This window comes from Carassius gibelio, chromosome B2, assembly GCF_023724105.1.
Source record: "Carassius gibelio isolate Cgi1373 ecotype wild population from Czech Republic chromosome B2, carGib1.2-hapl.c, whole genome shotgun sequence".
Classification (NCBI taxonomy): domain Eukaryota; kingdom Metazoa; phylum Chordata; class Actinopteri; order Cypriniformes; family Cyprinidae; genus Carassius; species Carassius gibelio.
In genome coordinates, this window is record NC_068397.1 from 20125581 (window position 1) to 20145191 (window position 19611).

At 36.9% G+C, this 19611-nt stretch overlaps 3 protein-coding genes across 3 annotated transcripts; all 3 read left to right on the forward strand.

Annotated features, from left to right (window-relative positions):
• Positions 1-91: 91 nt before the first annotated feature.
• Positions 92-3674, forward strand: LOC127950687 (PX domain-containing protein 1). The gene is made up of 5 exons (XM_052547858.1): positions 92-1169; positions 1262-1362; positions 1455-1569; positions 1663-1762; positions 1881-3674. The coding sequence occupies exons 1-5, from the start codon at positions 935-937 to the stop codon at positions 2092-2094; spliced, it is 765 nt and encodes a 254-aa protein (XP_052403818.1). The 5' UTR covers positions 92-934; the 3' UTR covers positions 2095-3674.
• On the forward strand, positions 3569-5241 carry opn4.1 (opsin 4.1). The gene is given in 6 exon segments (XM_052549334.1): positions 3569-3572; positions 4287-4354; positions 4356-4452; positions 4455-4649; positions 4652-4758; positions 4760-5241. Coding segments are annotated over 6 exon segments (534 nt in total). The 3' UTR covers positions 4823-5241.
• Positions 5242-6057: 816 nt separating this feature from the next.
• tmem53 (transmembrane protein 53) lies at positions 6058-8575 on the forward strand. The gene is made up of 3 exons (XM_052547857.1): positions 6058-6292; positions 6494-6597; positions 7669-8575. Exons 1-3 carry the CDS (start codon positions 6238-6240, stop codon positions 8365-8367), a joined length of 858 nt encoding a protein of 285 aa, XP_052403817.1. The 5' UTR covers positions 6058-6237; the 3' UTR covers positions 8368-8575.
• The last annotated feature ends 11036 nt before the right edge of the window (positions 8576-19611 follow it).

The following is a 19611-nucleotide window of genomic DNA, read 5'->3' on the forward strand; positions in this document are numbered from 1 at the left end:
TCTTGTAATAATTCAGTAAATTCCATATATCATTGCTAGTGAAATGTTATTTTATGGTTTTAAATAAGAATAATCACCTCAGAACTGACACATTAACTTAAGCCACGGTTTAATAAGTTAAGTGGAATGTAGGTGAATGTTATTTGCTGTATTTCAGTAGGTGGTTAATTATAGCTTTAAAATAGAAAGAGATTAAAGGATTGACCCGTGATGCAGCAAGCGTAATACTTATCTTAAAACGACAAGCAAATCCTACTACCAATCCAATAGAAACTGGATTATTTCACCTGTTGCTTAACGCACGAGGAGCCAAATTCTTATCGTAGGAATGGAAACTTTAATTTGTCATTTTGTTTTAAGGATATCGCTGATTTTAACATCCTTCCTGTTAACATCCTAAATCGTGGGTCTGACATTTATTTTCTTTGACACTTTTCAGCTCGAGCTCAACTTTATGCAAATGAGCAGTGATAGGCTGTTGCAACAACCAATGAAATTTCAGCTAGTGACCTGCCGCCTGATGCTGCGGCAGATTAAAAACGCCCATTTACAGCCATCAAGAAGAATAACTGACTAGAAGAACTCCATCGACTTAATCGATGTGGGAACGCTCCCACTTGAGAAATTCCTAATTTTGGAAGAGAGTTCACAGGGAATGTAGGCAAATGGAGCTTTCAGAGCTCATTGTCTGCAGGCGAAGAGAAAAGCGGAGGAGTTTAAAGTTTGTTCAGTTTGTGTCAGAAGATTTGCGATTTGCTGTCAGATAATAAACCTGTTCTATTTTCTATGGAATATCCGCCGTTCTATCAATTGTATCTTTCGATTTTACAGCGGAACACATTTCTTATTTAGTACTATTCAATTTAGGTTAAGAAATAATTAGTTTAATTACTATTTAATGTGTGTATAATACGACTCCGTGACGGGTGTTAATATGGAGACCTTTCCTCGGCTGACAGTGAATGACTGTTGGGTCATTGGGCTCGAGCGCTTCGCTGTTGGTGCTGCCGGAGAAGAAGAGGAGTTTTTCGAGATTAGGATTGAATGGTCTGAAAAAAGCATAACATATCTGCGAAGGAGATATAACGATCTAGCAAAACTTGTTAAAAATTTAAGTATATCATTTCCAGATGACGGAGGACGTTTGTCTCAATCAATGATGCATAAGGGTATGACATTTATGTACATTTGTGACATTTGAAATAAGGGGCCATTTAACCGATTAGAGACTAAATTATTCTATGTGTGTATGTTTTACCAGCACTACAGCAGATAAAAGAAGCAGAGGAAAACAATAACGTTAAAACGAGGTTGGATGAAGTGGAAAAATTACTGAGAAATATAATTAAAATGCCACAAAAGGTGCTTCATTAGACTAGCCTTTCAATTCCCTGTAAATAATAAATGTATAGATGCCCTAGAGTAAATTATCATGCATGTAATTTATTTTCCAGTTCTCTCACTCTGAGGCAGTTCTTACATTTTTCAAGACTTCTCCTCTTGACTACACTCTGAAAACCATGTATGAACCAATCCAGCCTCTCTACCTGAGTCCTGTCACTATAGCTGGTGAGTTTGTGAGTTATAATGCTGTATTGATCCTGAACTGATACTTGATTTTAAACTGTAGTTTTTAAGCTAATATATGATGCTTTTCTACAGATGTAAGACGGGCCAATGGGTTTTGTTTGGCCAATACAGAAACTGTTATTTTTGATCCGTATTCACTAGCACAAGGAGCAGAAACATCATCAAAGTACAGGTAAATATCTGACAAATTAACATCCTAATAGCTACACTTCTATTCCGTTGATATATTGCTCAAGCAAATTTGACATATGTGCAATCAAAATGTATGCATTTTATTTAATCACATCCAGCTCTGAGATTGAGTCTCAGATGTGGACTGGAATGAGAAATCCAAATGGGATCAGATGCATCAAGGAAACTGTTCACAAACCTGGCAAGGGCTTCATGACTGCTGGTACTCCTGGAAGCAAAGACACAGACTATCAACCGAAAATATCACAGATTACCACCAGCAACATGACCTACCTTGACCTACAAGCCTGTGAGACGGATATTCTTGAATGACATAATGCACTTGACAATGTAAATACAGCTTTCTAGTGTGGAAGTCCACAGAAACATTAGTTGTTAAGGCTTAGTCTGTAAGGATAATATATTTTTAAAATAAAATAATACATTTCTAAAGATTTCTAAAAATGGATATGAATAATAATTTTTAAAATTTAGATTAACTGTAATATTAATTAAAAAAGTTAACCACACACCTGATTAATGTTCTCTGGTTCATTTGCTAGCATTTACGAGTCATAAAATGCTTAGTTGATGAGTGATATCTCAAGGTAATTTATTGTGAATGAAGTCAACCAATTGTGGAAAATGTCCTATAAAGTTGTTTTACACATTCAAAACGTATTGATACCATCACTTGGTTGTGTTGGAGGTAACGCATTACAAAAAAACGCAAATTATGTAATCAGATTACTATAAAAAAAAAAACTAAGAAAGCAATGCATTACTTTTAAATTTATAAGACAATTTATGAGATACCTTTTCAAATAAGTAGTGCAAGTTACTTTGTTTGCATTTATTCATTGTCAACCACTCCTGCCCCCGTGTTGAGAGAAATTGGGATTGAGGTGCAGAGGCACTTCATTCAGGCTGTGGCTTTTGGTGTGAAAGAGCCTTTACTGTTGCCAAAAATACATTTTTTAAATAATTTTTTTTAAAATAAATAATTAAACACGCCCAGCTCTGGTGACAAAAGTAACGCAAATAATGAAACATTAATTTCCATAAAAGTAATGCAATTGTTTACTTTTTTTTATAGAGTAATGCAATATTGTAATGCATTACATTTTTAAAAGTAACGTTCATCAAATCTGTATATGGTTGTTGAGCATTAAATATCAAAACCTTTGGAACAAATGGTTTACACTCTTCTGGTGAGTACTCAAATATGTCTATGAGAATCAGACATTTGTCAATGAGGTCAGACACTGATGAGGACTGGCTTGCAGTCAGCAATTCTGTTTATTCCACAGGTGTTCAGTGGGGTTCATGCCTGGGCTTTTGTGTAGGCCTGTCAAGATCTTCCTCAGTAAATCATTAATTTATGGGCATTGCATTGTGCACAAAGGGGGCATTGTCATGCTGTAGGGGAAAAGGCTGTCTCCAAATTGTTGCCACAAATTTGGAAGCACACCATTCTAAAGAATGTCATTGTATGTCATTTGAGTGTTTTTAGATTTCTTTTTCCCTCTGGAATTAAAGGGCCTGTCCAAACAGTTTGCTCATTAACTAGAAACGGCATGTTCACATCCTTTTTGCCACTTACTAAACTCTATATCTAACTAGATTCAGTTTTAATACTGACTGCTAAGAAATTCATCTGTTTTTTTTTTCGTTTTCATATATATATTTTTTTTTTGCCAAGTCCTTATTGTGAAAAAGATTTAAGGCTATAGGCTGATCATTATTTAAATGGAATAGGGAGAATAATTTCAGTCCACGTTCAGGTCAGTGAGCAGTTCCCATAATGATGGGTGTTAATCAGTCCTTATTGGAACAGTCATTGTGCTCCACTTTGACATTGAATAAATTGATTTGGATCACTGCATCCACTCAAACAATCCATACACCCCTTATTTTGTGTCAAGAAGTTATTTTTTTCCATCAACATCTGCCCTAATTTACTTATCTAAACAACAGACAGTAGAAGCATATTTAAAAATTTTAATCACTTCTAAAAATCGAAAACACTTTTCATGGTCTACATTTCCTCCTTTTGACCTCTTTACCTCTCACAGGGTTAATCAACTCACTGCAAACATTTCAAATGAAACATTCAAACTTGAAATAATGTAATGCCTTTTCTGTGTGAGCCCCATTTATTAACAATATTATACATAATTTAAGGTCGTAGTCACAGGGTAAAGTGGGTCAACACTATACAAATTTATCTTCTTATTTCTCTATTACATCTGGCCAAACCACAAACTACTTTCTGATCAATAATAACTTGGTGGTGTACTGATTAGTATATAAAAAGCTAATGTATTGTGTCACCATTCACAGACTGACACAAAGAGGAGAACAGTACTGTTTATTATTTAGCATGAGAATTTAACAGCTATTTCACTTCTTTTAATAAAATTACCATCGGTTTTGTATACACACACATTTATGACTCTGAGACATCAAACTTTAAAACATGAGCCATCACTACTAATGGAGAGGGCATCATTGTGCCTCCGGAGACATCAACATATTTGTGGTGAACCTGGTTGTAGCTGATTCCTTCATGTCCCTCACCCAGTCACCAGTGTTCAGAGTTCTTCGCAGCCAGCCTGCACAGACGCTACGCATTTTGCGGCGCTCTCTTTGGGATCTGTTCCATGATGACTTTGACTGCCATAACTGCCGATCGTTCCTTGACATAACTCAGAGTTAGTCGACAAAAGCAGGTGTGGTATTGGCCGTTGTGTGGCTCTACTCCCTGGGCTGGAGCCTTCCACCATTCTTTGGCTGGAGTGCTTATATTCCAGAGGGTCTTCAGACTTCCTGTTCTTGGGACTATATGACCTTCACTCCTTCAGTGCGTGTGTACACCATCCTCCTCTATTTTTTGCGTTCTTCATCCCATTAGGCATTATTGCTAGCTGCTACTTTGCAGTTTGCCAACCTATCCGAGCTGTGGGGAAGGAAATATGAGAGTTGGATTGTGGGGAAATCCACAAGCTCTATGAACGCATGCGAAATGAATGGAAAATGGCCAAAGTTGCCCTCCTGGTAATTTAGCATTTTGTAATATCGTGGTTGCCCTACAGATACTGCCATTCTCTCACCAGGGTCAAGTACTAACAGCTTCAGTGGGCAGAAGTCAGAGAAGACGCACAGAGTTGTAAGCGCACTGGTTCCATCTATTAATTTTAAAACAGATACAGCCGAGGGCAAATCTCTGTCTGATGGGAAAGCTTTGCTTCTTGGGGGGAAAGAAAGGGAATGATGCTTCAGAGTAATTTTGGTACTAGTAACTTGAGTAGCCCACGGGGGCTTTTTTTATTATAAATATATATTCACGTGCCCTTCTTTACTTTACAAGCCTCTCTCATGTAAGATTTGTCAGCTTTGTTTTGTGGTTTTTATTAGAGTAAATGCATCTAAATTATGTTCGGCATAATTTTTATTTAAATAAATCAGCATATACAAATATCTTAAGTAGTCTTGTTTATTTCTAACATTCACTGTATTTCTAATTGTTGTGTTACAATAAAACAAATAGGTTTTTCCTGTTTTATACCTGGGGTCCAAAATGTTAACAGTTTTCACACAATTACCAATAGCTTTAACCTCACATTTAAAGTAAATTTAAGGTCACAGTTAGTTTTGCAAGGAAGAAAAATGGCAAATTTGGTTGAGGAGAAAATTGGACTTTGAATTGGTGTTTGAGCAACTTGACTTCATCATAAAAAAAGGGTATTTTTCTTTATTTATTCCTTCTCTTTCTAGCTTGTATTTATTTGAACAATGTCTAAAACTTGGTATTACAAGCACATCCTGTGTCTGTTTGCCTCTTTAAGAAGAATCACTTTATGTATCCCTCAATTGTATGTCGCTTTGGATAAAAGCATCTGCAAAATGACAAAATCTAAATTAGATGCCTGATTTATGTTTGAAAAATGTTTATTACTGTAAACATTAATTTTGGCTTATATACACAACTTGCACCACAATAATTGTTTAATTTCTTACTCTCTGTCTTTGTACAAAATCCTACAATGACTCTAAAATATTTAGACAATTAAAATACTAAAATACATACAATGTATGAATTTAATTTGTCAAGACTGTCAAATCAAGATTCTCAGAACGTTAACTTAATATTTAACATTGAGAAGTTTATATTTTTTATTTGAAACCGAATATGTATTGTTGAATCGTTTGAATTTTAATTAACAATTATTAATCTTAAATGCAAAAAGTGCCTTTAAAGAGCCTTTATTTTGAACTTATCTCTTGTGAATCGTGACCCGGATGTTGTATGGAACAATGGCACGCTGATATTCCCTGCTTCACTGTGAAATCGTGTACTGTGTACTGCCCCTGACTGGTGACTGTCCTCTCAGCAGCACAAGAGCAGTGAAATGCGACACTCGTTTGAAGTGAATTATTAATGAGAGACAGACGACTGGGTAAATAACCGTCAATATGGGAGATGATGGTATAGACTACAACATTGTATTTCCAGAAGCACTCACCTCAGGTAAGTGCTATTCTAAGGCTGACAGCAGCTCAGGGTTGCGTTGTGTCAGAATTCCTTGCTCGTATGAATGGAAGCCTGCAAGCTGTGTTTAAACTTTAATTTAGATATGTTAAATTGGAAAGCTTCAATAGGAATGTGGCACTCATTGTACATACTGCAAGTCCTTGTTGTTTGGACACATCATTATTCCTGTCTTGACAGAGAAACACTGGCGCGGAACAAAGGAGCCAGTCGTTATTCTGCTGGGCTGGGCGGGCAGTAGAGACAAACATCTCGCCAAATACAGCTCCATTTATAATGAACAGGTGAGACAGTTTCATATGCCCTGCAAATTGTTTTTTCTTCAATTATGGTAACTGCTGGTCATGTGGGCTTTTAGAAAATAATCTCTCTTACTCTTAAGCGCACTTACATTTACATTTATTCATTTAGCAGACGCTTTTATCCAAAGCACTTGTCTCACACTCGCCTAATTTTTCTACAAATATGCACCACAGAGGAATTGTCATTTTATTTTTTTAGAAAATATCTTGAGCATTTCCATTACCGTTTAATCATGAATAATTAATGTATACCAGATACCAACAAAGAAAAAAATATTTTCACAGCTACACTGGAAATGATGCATATCTATCTGTCTGTCTATATGTAAATATAATATTCATATTTTATATGTTAATCAAACATCTCATGTCTCATGTTTCATATCGAGCATTATAACTTTAATAACTTTTGAGAAAACATCATTAGAACCACAATTGTGAGATGTCTATAATTGGTGTTTCAATGTTTTTTTTTTACTCAAAATAAATATTATTTAATTATTTCACTCTGGGATTATCATAGGTGTACTATTAATTTGTATAATATTTAGTAATACTGTAACCTATAACTTCTATGAGAAAAGGTCCTGATAATGACATGGAGGAACATCTCATTGAAAAATCAGTTCCTGAACTTTTTTTTTTTTCTTTTTTTTTTTTTTTTTTTTTTACAGCTGATGAACAGTAAAAACATTTGATGGCCAATCAGAATCCACCCAAGTTTAAATATTTTGATTATTCAAATCAGCAGAAAATGTAACTTCAGTGCAAGCTTATAATAAACAGAAGATTATCATCTCTTAGTGTGGACTAGTTATAGATATACTTATCATTATGGTTAGCCTTCTTTGTGTGAATAGGCCTTGTGATATTCAAATCTGTGTATAAATGCCATTTGGAAGGAAAAACAAAATTTTAATGTGACCTTAATCTAACAAAAGAAAAATATGAAATCTGATAATTTTATTAAAAGTCAATCCATTTGGACACAAAGGTGGACCATAGTTACACCTATGCATAGAGTACTTTTAACAGCTTCTCTTTTCTTGGTAGGGATGTGTGACTCTACACTACACTGCTCCTTTGAAGACCGTTTTTATTTCAGAACCACTGGGCTACAAGGAACTAAGAAGCACTGCGCAAAAATTACTTGAACTTCTGTTTGACTATGAAGTGGAGAACAACCCAGTTTTCTTCCATGTGTTCAGCAATGGGGGCTTCATGCTTTACCGCTACATCGTTGAGTTATTGCACAGTAACAATCATTTCAGCACTCTTTGTGTGGTGGGCACGGTTGTGGACAGTGCTCCGGGCAGTCAAAATGTTATCGGGGCGCTCCGAGCACTCAAAACCACCTTGGGGCCCAAAGTCAATGTGCTACTGCAGTACTTCCTCCTGGCACTGTTTGCTGTGGCTGTTTTCCTTCTCAGGATGGTTTTGTATCCTGTGACCAAGTACTTTCACAAGAACCACTACGATGCCATGATGGAGCACCCGGCACCTTGGCCTCAGATGTACCTCTATTCTAGATCAGACCGGGTGATCAGGTACAGGGATGTGGAGAAGATGGTTAAAGTGTTGCGTGAGAAAGGGCTGACAGTTGAAAGTTTCGATTTCATCTCCCCAGCCCATGTGAGTCTATACAGAGACTGTCCAGAGGACTATTCCAGCAGGTGCCGGACGTTTCTGACCCACTGCATGAGTTCTTCAGAGGAGACCATGAAGAAAAAACGCCTTCAAGTGCAACACTGATTATACACTTCTTGACCAGCTTGTTAATATACATGCTATGAATTTATATGGGCACCAACCAACTGCTGTTTAATAAATTAAAAGAATTGTTCTTAAGCCCATCATGAACTTTTAACGGGATTACATTTGTATCCTAACCTTTAGTGTTGTATGTATTGAGTGTGTTTGTGTATTTAAACATTGTGACTGAATAAATTCTTGTATTTGATCAATGTGCCTTCCTTGAATAAAAGCTTCTGTTGACTAAACCTGGTTAAAGTCAACATTTCCCAAGAGAAGTCAGTACTACCGGTAAGCTGCCCAGTTGCTTAAACTTATTAGACAAGTCTTACAATTTAGTCAGATACTTTTTTTTACGTAAAATCGTAGATTAGTCTGATTTGACGGTCTTTTATTAAGCTGCAACTGGCATGGAATTAAAAAAATAATGGAAATTATGTGTGTGTAAAACTTTCTGAAACTGCAAATCAGTTGTGAAGTGATTCACTGTTTTGGAACGCTTGAAACACTGCACACTAAGGTCATTTGCTGGTTAATGTATTGTAAAAGCAATGAAAAACTACAATAAGGCCTATGTGACCTTTTGTTAGTATGATTTGCATTTCGAAGCACTGATTCGAAACAAAAGATTCATAAAGGTTTTTAAGGCTTTGCCCATTACTAAAATGGGTATTTCTATTTGTTCTCTGCTGCTGTTCTGTTAAAACGGTGTATGATGTGTAAGAGAATCATTCTTTTAAGTTGGTTCTCTTTAATAGTATATTGAACCGGCTGATTCAGTGATTCAGATGGGTTTGAATAAAGATGGTTTTCATTAAAAAATCCATATCCAGCAAATGATGGGATAGGTCTTGAAAATGTATTGTCCAACCCACAAGCTGGAACTGCTTTGTCAGACCGGTCACTCAGTACAGCACCAAACAAATCCACTCAGTAACAATTCTTCTTTGTATTCAATTTGTAACATTGCCCAGTATTAACACCAAACCAGTTCCCTGTGCTCAGCTGCCATTGTATCAACATTTACAGAGTTCATCCTACATGCTATCATTTACCAGCATTATAGAGAATGCAGTAACTTCACTACCCTTAAATTTATCATAGAGAGATATTTCACTTCCAAGCAGGTAAGATTGGCCTTTGTCAATCTTGTCAATCAGCCAGTCTGTGATCAGGAGGACTTCAAATTGGTCAGGCAGAGGTTCTCATGGCATGTCTCCGACTGTCATGTCTGAAATTTCAGAGCGAGTCACTGGCATTTATGTTTCTGGAAAGCTGAATATGGTGTTTCAAATATCATTCAAACCACAGATAGGTAGAGAGAAAGAGATTTAGTTTAGTTTATTTATATGTTTAGAAACATATGAAACTGCGTATTGAAGTGTAACATTAATGAATAGCTTTGTTTCTGTTTGGTTGGTCATGATGCTAGCATTGCTTATGTTTTCTTGAAAAAAGTGTTTCAGGACTGACTTCAAATAAAGTTGTTATGTGACAGTACAAATAAAAAAGAAGAAGAAAAAAATGTATATAAAATTTGCAAGAGTACTCCTTTTGTGCTTTCATGCCTTTGTTTTGCTGCTAGAACTGTTCATTTAGCTGTAGCACATTTTTTTCAGTAGAGGGCATAATTTCTCCATGATTCACTACTGTTCTTTTAACAAAGCGCCTCTCTCTGTCCGTTTGACTTTGTTCTGTGTGATAGCATGTGTGTGAAAAAAAAACAAAAAAACAATTAAGCACAAAATTTAAACTCAGCTAATATTACTGATCACATCTGATACTGAGATCAGGAGTAAAAAGCATCCAGACTAAGGTTAACAGGAGAAGATGACCTTTTGGCTTTCAAATAACTTTTATCATTGGATTTCTTTTAAGCAGCAGGCTTATGTAATTGACAGCACAGTGTATAATGACAACGCCATGAAAGAGTCCTGATATTGCCCTGAGAGTTAATGAAGTCGCACAGTTTGATGAGGGAAGATTGTGGTGGAAAGGGGTCAACAGGCCTCTTCAGCCCTCTCGTCCATGGAAAATGGTGGCTGTCAGCCACCGAACATTATAGGAATCTGAATGCCCACACAGCACACTAACCCAGAGATTAATGATTTAAAATAGTGCTGTTTGGCAGATGAGCCTCCTTTGCGCTGTAATAGTCAAGAAACTATGAGAAAGAAAAGTAGGATCCTAAAATAGTTGTGTAATTAAATGTGTATTTTTATAATTACATTTGCATTTAGTCATTTAGAAGATGCTTTTATTTAAAGTGGCATACGAATGAGGACAATGGAAGTAATCAAAATCAACATAAGAGCAATGTAAGTGCTATGACAAGTCTCAGTTGGCCTAATGCAGTATACGTAGCAAAGTTTTTTTTAATGAATATATAAAAAGAAAACAGAATAGAAAAGATTGGAGCAAGCTAGTGTTAGAGGCCTTTTTTGGTTTATGTTAATTGTATAATAAATAAAAAATAAACAGATAGAATACAAAAAGAGATAGAGAAGCTAGTGTTAGATTTTTTTTATAAAGTTAGAAATTTTAGAAATGAATAGAGTGCAAGTCTAAAACCATGATCTTTTTATAGAATAGAATTAGAATGGAGAGTGCTAGAGTTAGAGGGTCAAAAAAAGATGGAAGAGATGTGTTTTGAGCTGATTCTTGAAGATGGCTAAGGACTCGGCTTGAGTTGGGCAGATCATTCCACCAGGAGGGAACATTTAATGAAAAAGTCTGAGAAAGTGCTTTTGTGTCTCTTTTGGATGGCATAATAAAGCAATGTTTATCTACAGAACGCAAGATTCTAGAGGGCTTATAAATCTAAATTAATGAATTTAGCTAAAGGGGTGCAGAGCCAGTGGTGGTTTTGTAGGCAAATATTAATGCCTTGAATTTTATGCAAGCAGCTATTGGTAGCCAGTGCAAACTGATAAATATAGGTGTGATGTGCATTATTTTCGGTTCTTTAAAAATTAATCTTGATGCCGGGTTCTGGATTAGTTGTAAAGGTTTGATAGAACTGGCTGGAAGGCCTGCCAAGAGAGAATTGCAGTAGTCCAGCCTGGACAGAACAAGAGCTTGAACAAGGAGTTGTGACCATAGACTGTATAAAAACATGGACATAGTGTCCGTGACGTCAACCATAGGCTCTTAAAGAGCATTTTTGAAGCTCAAAGTTTGCAGAGCAGGCCGTTGCCATGTCTCCTGGACAATCGCAAATGGGCAAAAAGATGGGAGCTGGCTGCTGAAACCATGCCCACCTAGCTCGACAGCAGTGTCAGCAGTGGCAATCAACCTGTCACTCAAGTGGTTACGCCCTTAATTATGCAAAATTTTAAGGCTTAATATAATTTAAATGGATGAGTTATAAAAAAAATTCACCCCCCTCACAGTTGTCATGAAGGGCAAAATTAGCTATATAGAACAAAATCATTTTCTGAACCAGACTGTAAATATGTTTTTTTTTCTGCTGAAAATTTGGACATTTTAACATGGGGAGTCTATGGGACTGACTCCCTTATTGCGGCCAGTCGATGAATTGCAGTTTTAGTCACTTCATTGTTGGCTGCACGAGAGAGAGCGAGAGGTTGCCACTGTTCCGAAAGAAAGGCCCTGATCTTCTTAATGTTAAATAAAGCAAATCTACAAGACCGGGTAGTTTTAACAATATGGTCTGAGAAAGTCAGCTGATTCTCTTCGTTCTGTGAGAGAAATGCAGAGACTTGATTGAGCAAAGCACGTTCAAGTGTTTTTGCAATGAAAGGAAGAAGGGAATCTGGTCTGTAGTTCTTTAAAAGAGATGGGAAGGGTGGGTTTCTTAAGTAGTGGGGTTATACCTAAACCCCCTCCCCTCTTTACCCCCAGCTCCCACATCTCCAGGTCCTTCCACTCCCCCTGCCACTAACAAACTGTGACCTGCACCAGACACTTTGTGGAGCATTGGTCTGCTCACTACCTCACCTCATTCAACTACCCCTTCAGTCAGTTTAAATCAAGACCAGGGGCCGGATTCACAAAAATCTTCTTAAGAAATAAATTAATACATTTCTTAAGATAAATTCCATGAAGTTCATAAGAATGTTCTGAAGTGCAATTCTTGAAAAATTCTTAAGAAGTTCTCAAATATTTTCTTAAGAAAAAAAAATTTCTTAAGAAGAAAATATCAGCCATTATGTGAATGAATACATGACACAATGCTAAACTCAAACGATTGTCTTCTTGTGCTTCCTGTAGATTACCCTAATAATCATAATAAGCACGCACCATAGACTGTATATTTTCATTGTGACTTTGACTGGCGCTCAGCTTCACGGTTTTTAATGCAGACTGTTTTTGAACAGATACTTTTAAAATAGCCTGTCTCAAGCTGCAGTGATATGTTTCATTTTTGTGCCGTGTTTTTGCGCTCTCATCTGAGTGAACGCTTCAGGTATGTGAGTCCGCGCTTCTACAGCAAATGCATCCTGTGCATTCATATGCACTCAATACTGCCAAATAATATGTATTTATAAGCTCAAATTAAAGGAGTTCAATTAAAGCTCACTATCTGACTCGTTTAGAGTTGCTAATGAGTTTTGAAGTCAGCAAAGAGCAGCATCACACACACAGGCTATTCGTGAGCGATCATGTTTACATTAACAGTCATCGCTGTCCCTTCAGAAAACTTGTGCACATCCCTAGTCCTCCTATGTATTATATGTAGTAATCCAGTCTTGAGCTAAATCTTATGGATCTATGATGTTTACCTCGGACAGTTTGTCCAAATAACGTTTTTTGGCAGTGGCATTTAGTTTATCCAGATAGGGCCCCTTCTCTTTTTCTTTCAACTTCCAATTTCTTAGTCTTCCAATCGCTGTGCCAAGAGAAATCTGAATCACCCACCGAATCTTCCAGAGAAGGCGAGCGTGAACAGGAGCAAATTTTGGTAAGTATTCTGATTAATTATCTCCCTTGACTTTATGCCTCCACGTTCCCCCAATAGCCTCATAGACAGTAAAAGATTGCCTGCGAGCTTCTCCTCCTGTCCATACGGTAATTTCTCTACTGTGCGACAGAGAGTCGCAGGTTATGACGCAATCGTTAGCCTATTTTTTACAAAAACTGCTTCTATGGGACCATAATGTAAGATACAAGGTAATGGATCCTTTTTATACATTTTCGTGTTTCTTTAGAAATAATTAATGGACAAATGGAGTCTTTAAAAGCCTCAGATGTAAAGTTATTCGCTGTAAAAAGTGACGCCAAAATGAATGGGAGTTAATGGAATGCTAACAGCAGGTGGGGGTCCGGTAGCCAATGGCGGCGCTCAGGGGTGCTTCAAAAAAATATGAAACCCTGCCACCCTGGCAAAAATGTAAACAGAGATCGTGCCTCTAAACATGCTGCCCACGTCCCATCTGCGTGACGTACCATCACACTTCCTGTAGACGACGTGCCTCTTTATTTCTCTCCAAATACGTAGGAAATCAAATTAAACGAAAATTGACAAGATGATTGACTGCATTTTAAACAGTGACAGAATGTACGTAACTAAGCAACAGAGCGTCCGTTAAAGAAACAGCTAACTTAGGACGAAGTAGTATGTCCCAAAGCTTGCCTACTATTCTTGTACAATTTCAAAAATATGTACTTTTACTTCACAAAAAGAGTACATACTTTTAGGTAATAGTATAAGAAGGCGAATTGGGTCACAGCATAAAGAAAGTGGCAAAAAGAAAGTGACATGTGGCCAAGTATAGTTACCCATACTCGGAATTAGTGTTTTGCATTTAACCACAGGCGAAGAGTGAACCAACTCCAAGGTAAAGCTAAAAGCAGCCAAATCTATTAACTACAAACATCAGAAACCTGTCTTATTAGGCAAGAGCCAGACATAGGTGTCTTGTATAGGCTAATAAAATGTTTTAAATTGGACTGAATTTGCATTTAAAGACATTAGAAAGTGATAATAAAGGGAATAAATTATGTACAGAAATTACATTATCACTAACTTTGATCTGTCGCACTCTCAAAAAAAGTATTGTTATAATCACCGAAACGGTATACACTGCAAAATGAATCACTTACTTACATTGTACGTTTATCTGCACTTTGTTGTTTATGATGAGATAATTTGCGGAATTCAGTCATCGAACACGCACACGTTCAACAAAGCTGATGGGTTTCAGCGATGACTCATCTGAACGTCTCTGATTGGCCATTGCAGCTCTAAGCTCAACAGAATCGTCTGTGATTTGTTATGCGCAACACTGTAAAAATGATACGGTGCAAAACTAAAGATACACTAAATAAAATACGGTGCAACATGAGCAAATCTTAATTGAATGCTGCAGAAAACACTTTCCATTCATTTACACTTTGTTTGACTGCTTTTCTCAAAGAGTACATTAATAATAATTTAATTAAAATGATATATTTTACATGAACTTTTTTCTTTAGTTGTGTATCTACATAACACACTGGCTATGTTTAGAATGAAATTATAGCTTAGAAATCACTGAATACTCAGTACACTGCATACTGCACACTAGTTTTAAATAGATTTTGGGAAATGTGATGGTTCATCTATGTATTCAGTACAGAAAATGTGCATACACCTAAAACAGTACTGTATATACATGCTATGCTGGAAATTTGAGAGTACTATGGTAGTATGCTATTCTGAACACATCCATCCTGCTTGTGTAAGTGCTGTAGGCCTGGGTGTAATGTCCAATCTTCAACAACAGATGGCTGTATCAGCCAATGTAGCAGTAAACAAAAGCCCAGTAAATCACAGAGAAAGCTCCAATTTTGTGTCTAACAAAACCCAAAATTCACATGAAAGTTAAAGTCAGATTACTTTTACTTCTCTTACATGTTATGGTCAGAGATATCATTCAGTTGTTTGCAGATTAGTAATTATTAAACAGAGCCATTTCAATTAATCTATAATATGCAGAGTTATTTCTGATGTTTATTTTATTTTATTAGTAGCACATTTGCTGGTGAACAGTTATGCTCTCAACCATATAAAAGAGAAAACTTTATCTTATTTTTTAATTTTATTTTACTATATATTGTTTTTTTTTTTTTTGAAACATAACTGGAATAAAAAGATAACCCGAAGCATTGGCATTTACAGTCAATGGCCATCAAACTCAGAGGGGGATGTCTGTGAATTTTCTAAATCTGTTTTGGGATTTTGTGACTGTCACCCTCTTTTACTTTGAGTTTAATGTCAAATCGTACATCTGTTTTTACATGCATTGCCCTTTGGATAACCGAGATAGACTGCTTGTGAAGATATACTGCCATATACAATTGCCATGCACTCAGTTAGGTTCATGCTCCATTTCTGAAGAGCAATATCTGATATGATATTGTTGCCCTTATCCAAAAAGAAATGGCTATGTCTGTCATAACTGCAAGTTATTAGATAGTCCAGCAAGAAGTTTCAGTATTTCAGAGGATTTAAATGATAAAACTACCTCCCTGATTATCAGAAAATTGATAAGATGATACAAATAAAATTTATTTTCTTTTATAATAATAGAACTGGATAATTCAGAAAATCAGTAACATACATATGACTAAATGTAAATAGGCTGGATATAAATGCAGACTAATAAAAAAAAAGATAAATCCAAAAAATAGACAAAAACAGAAACTGTCCAAAAACAGATCTGAGAACAACTATGACAACCAAGACTAAACCTACCCAATGGATCCAGCATATAAACTTTCTTAATCTTCAGACATTCATCATTGGTCCAGTTTATTATATGTTTTTGATTCATCTTTACTGAATTAGTTTAAGCTGCACTTGTATCCATTCTCTCCTTTTTTCTGTGTTCATAATAGACCCCAAAAAATTTAAATTCAGTTATCATTAAATCACATTTTAAATCATTTTTCTTGCCCGGGAGGTCTAAAACAACATAGATTTTTGTCGCAGACCTCAAAATGATGTTTTCTAAAATGCCTCCTTCGACACAAGTGTGCATAAATTATGACAGAATCAACAGTTTTGGTTAAATAAACCATCCATCTCATGAAACCTCTGCTGAGATGTTTTCAAATTGAAGATACCTCCAGTCCAGTCAATTCTAAAGCCTTGTTGCCCATGCCTGGGTTTTGACCTATCCTTCCTGACACTGGTTGTGTCAACAGTGTTGTATTTTATGCAGTGTCTCAGATTTAGAGGTTAACCATAAGCCGATGTCTCCGTCTGCTCTTTCCTCTTCCATCCGCTGTATTTGTGTCATCTTTTGTTTTGCAGCTTTGGATGTCTGGTGTCAGGAAACAGACACATATCACATCAGCCCATGTTTGTCCTTCCATCTCCTTCACTCCCCCGCTTTTTTGGCACAGCGACCAGCGGCGCTTACAGTAAGCCTGCAGGGGCCATTCCGGCCCGCTGGCCTTTTCCTCCACACCTGTTTCAGAGGAGACATGTTGTGTTAGAGCTTCAAGTCCCTTCCACTAATGAGCAAAGCGTCCCACCGAAAGGAACATCGAACGTCGGCCCCCCTCCCACTCGGGATGAAAGCGCGAGAGAGACATGACCAAAGTCGTCTGCGCTTTGACAAACATGAAAAGCTTCCCTGGTGTGTAACTTGAGGAATTGGACACTCAGAGAAGAGAGAAGGGTTTCCAGTCGGACTAGGCTTGCAACCGACCTCTCCAACCCCCCTTGGAAGTTTCCACTTATGAAAACCAAGAGAAATGAAGAAGAAAGGGTGAGGGAAGAGAAAGGGGCCCTCAGCATGTGAACAGCTCCTCTTGGAGCGCGGGTTGCGCGAGATTGTTCAAAGTGACTGTGCTTCACAGAGCCCCTTCAAGAGAACATCTCCGGTTCTTCACAGCCATTGCATCTGACAAGCAGCGGGCTCCTGTTAAAAAGCACTGTCGAATTAGAAGTACAAAACAAACTGATCTTATACTAGAGGTGGACTTGGTTCGAGAGTGCACGTGGTTTTGGGTGCATAGTTTGAAAGATTGAAAGTGTAAAAGTGCGACGACACTGGTCCCCGAGCACGCGTGGGGTGTGTTTAATTTGACTGATATAGGGCGCCGCAGACGGAAGTATGTCTAATGAAGGGGAGAGATGTACTCTTGTGTGACAGCCCTCCAGAAGCAAGGGCTCACAAAAGCTCTACAGAGGAGCAGAAACATAGCAGCGGGCTTTTGATTCTGCCTTACAGCTGACACTTCAGCTTCTCTTGTTCTCGAAGGCAAAAGTCCCTTTGTTATACTTTCTGTTTTATTGGATTTTCAAGTATATATATATATACTCAGATATCAGAGCAAAGAGATAGAAAGTGGCCCTAAAAATATTTGGACACCTTAGCGACATTTAAAAAAAATATGAATGTCATGTGTATTAGAGAACATATTTGAAATTTCATTAAAAACATATTGAGATTTAAATTATAAACCACCAGATGGATTGTCTAAAATTATTGCAAAAGTATAGGCACACACACACACACACACACACACACAATTGTTTTTGTAAAAAAAGTGGGGACATCCCATAGGCGTAATGGTTTTTATACTGTACAAACTGTATATTTCCATAGCCGTACACCAACCCTACACCTAACCCTAACCCTCACAGGAAACTTTGTGCAATTAATTTCTCAAAAAAACTCATTCTGTATGATTTATAAGCGTTTTGAAAAATGGGGACATGGGTTGTGTCCTCTTAAGTCACCCTCTCCTTGTAATACCTGTTTCATACCCATGACATTATACAGAGTTGTGAACTGATATTTCACAAAAACAAGAGCACAAACATACACACACACACAGAGAGAGAGAGAGAGCAAAATAATATAATATATAATATAGTTTTTTTTCTATGTATTTATTTTGTTATAATGTTGCATTCTCAATTTAGTTCAGTTCAAATAAGCTTTAATGCAAAACTAAAAAAAAAAAAAAAAAAAAAAAAAAAAAACTATCTAAATGTACATTGTTATGAGAGAGCAGAGTTTGGTCCAAAGGTATATTTATGTTGATATATTTAAATTTTAAAAAGTGTTGTTCTTGGATTTGCTTCCGACTAGGCTCTGCTCTCTCGTCTTTGATAATGACAGGCCCTTCAGCATTGCATCAGTCTGAGTGTGATTTCTGACATTATCCCACTATTACAGATCTGGACCACGAAGTGGTCTCTGTCTGCCCTCTGCAGTGTCAGGTAGCTGAGCCAAGAGAAAACCTTGGCATTTTGTTCAGTGACTCAGCTGAACCATGGGTTACTCTGTTTTATTTTTCGCAATAATGTTTTTTTCATCTTTTAAATAGTATATTAAACTATTATTTTCAACAACAGTGTGCACTGTGTAGCTAATGTGTTATGTTCTGAGGAATAGCTATATATCATTCCAGAAAAATATAATTTAAAAAGAAAAACTCTAAAATGCATACATTTCATTTTTAAATAATTATTGTAAGATCTCTCTGTGTGTGTTTATTAAATGTGATATATTCCTGCAAAAATATCTCATGTAAATAACAGAGGCTCCTGGTGAGCAACAACCTTGACATCATTATAATAATCTCCTTTGTGTGCTTAAGAGGGTGGGACTGTGTTTAGCTTTGGCCCCATTAGTAAAAATCTTATGATTTATGCAGTTGCCGGTAGACTAATATCTTTAAAATTTTGCCTGGGACAACGATTCATCTTAAAGACTGATGAGAGGAGGTTGCTCTCTATGCAAAACGCATTAAGGCTAAATGAGGAGTCTATTACTCAAATCTGGCTGATAATCTGTTAGACCTCGCCAACTAAGCAGATTTAGATATGTCACTACGATGATGGGCCCCACCACTTCAGAACATCATACCAGCCTGATGTTTAAAAAGAACCCTCTAAAGCCACCATTTCCCTTGGACACACATCACCTATCAACATTTCTGTTATCGTACCAGAAATAATCTGTTCTTCCCCTCCTACACACCCTATGAAGGGTTCAATGCATGTGAGAAACACTAAGGAGACTCATGACAACTGCCGTGTTTGTGTGGGAAAAGCCTGTTTATCAGTGGGTTAATTACCATGCAGGGGTTTATTCCTCCACCACACACGTGACTGGCTGGTCACTGTGCAGCAAAGATGATCATGTGTCTTCCTGCTGCTCTTTTGTCTCAGTCACATAATGTAATTAATTACAGTAAACCCTTGCTGTGTTTACTGGTAGCGGGTTCAAAAGTCTGTGACCACTATTTTTTATTTTATTTTATTTTATTAAATTTTTT

Coding starts and splice junctions, on each gene's coding strand:
- LOC127950687 (XM_052547858.1), top strand. CDS start 935: ATGGAGACCTTTCCTCGGCTGACAGTGAATGACTGTTGGGTCATTGGG. Junction 1,363..1,454: donor TAATTAAAATGCCACAAAAG/GTGCTTCATTAG, acceptor TTTATTTTCCAG/TTCTCTCACTCTGAGGCAGT. Junction 1,570..1,662: donor GAGTCCTGTCACTATAGCTG/GTGAGTTTGTGA, acceptor GCTTTTCTACAG/ATGTAAGACGGGCCAATGGG.
- tmem53 (XM_052547857.1), top strand. CDS start 6,238: ATGGGAGATGATGGTATAGACTACAACATTGTATTTCCAGAAGCACTC. Junction 6,293..6,493: donor TCCAGAAGCACTCACCTCAG/GTAAGTGCTATT, acceptor CTGTCTTGACAG/AGAAACACTGGCGCGGAACA. Junction 6,598..7,668: donor GCTCCATTTATAATGAACAG/GTGAGACAGTTT, acceptor TTTTCTTGGTAG/GGATGTGTGACTCTACACTA.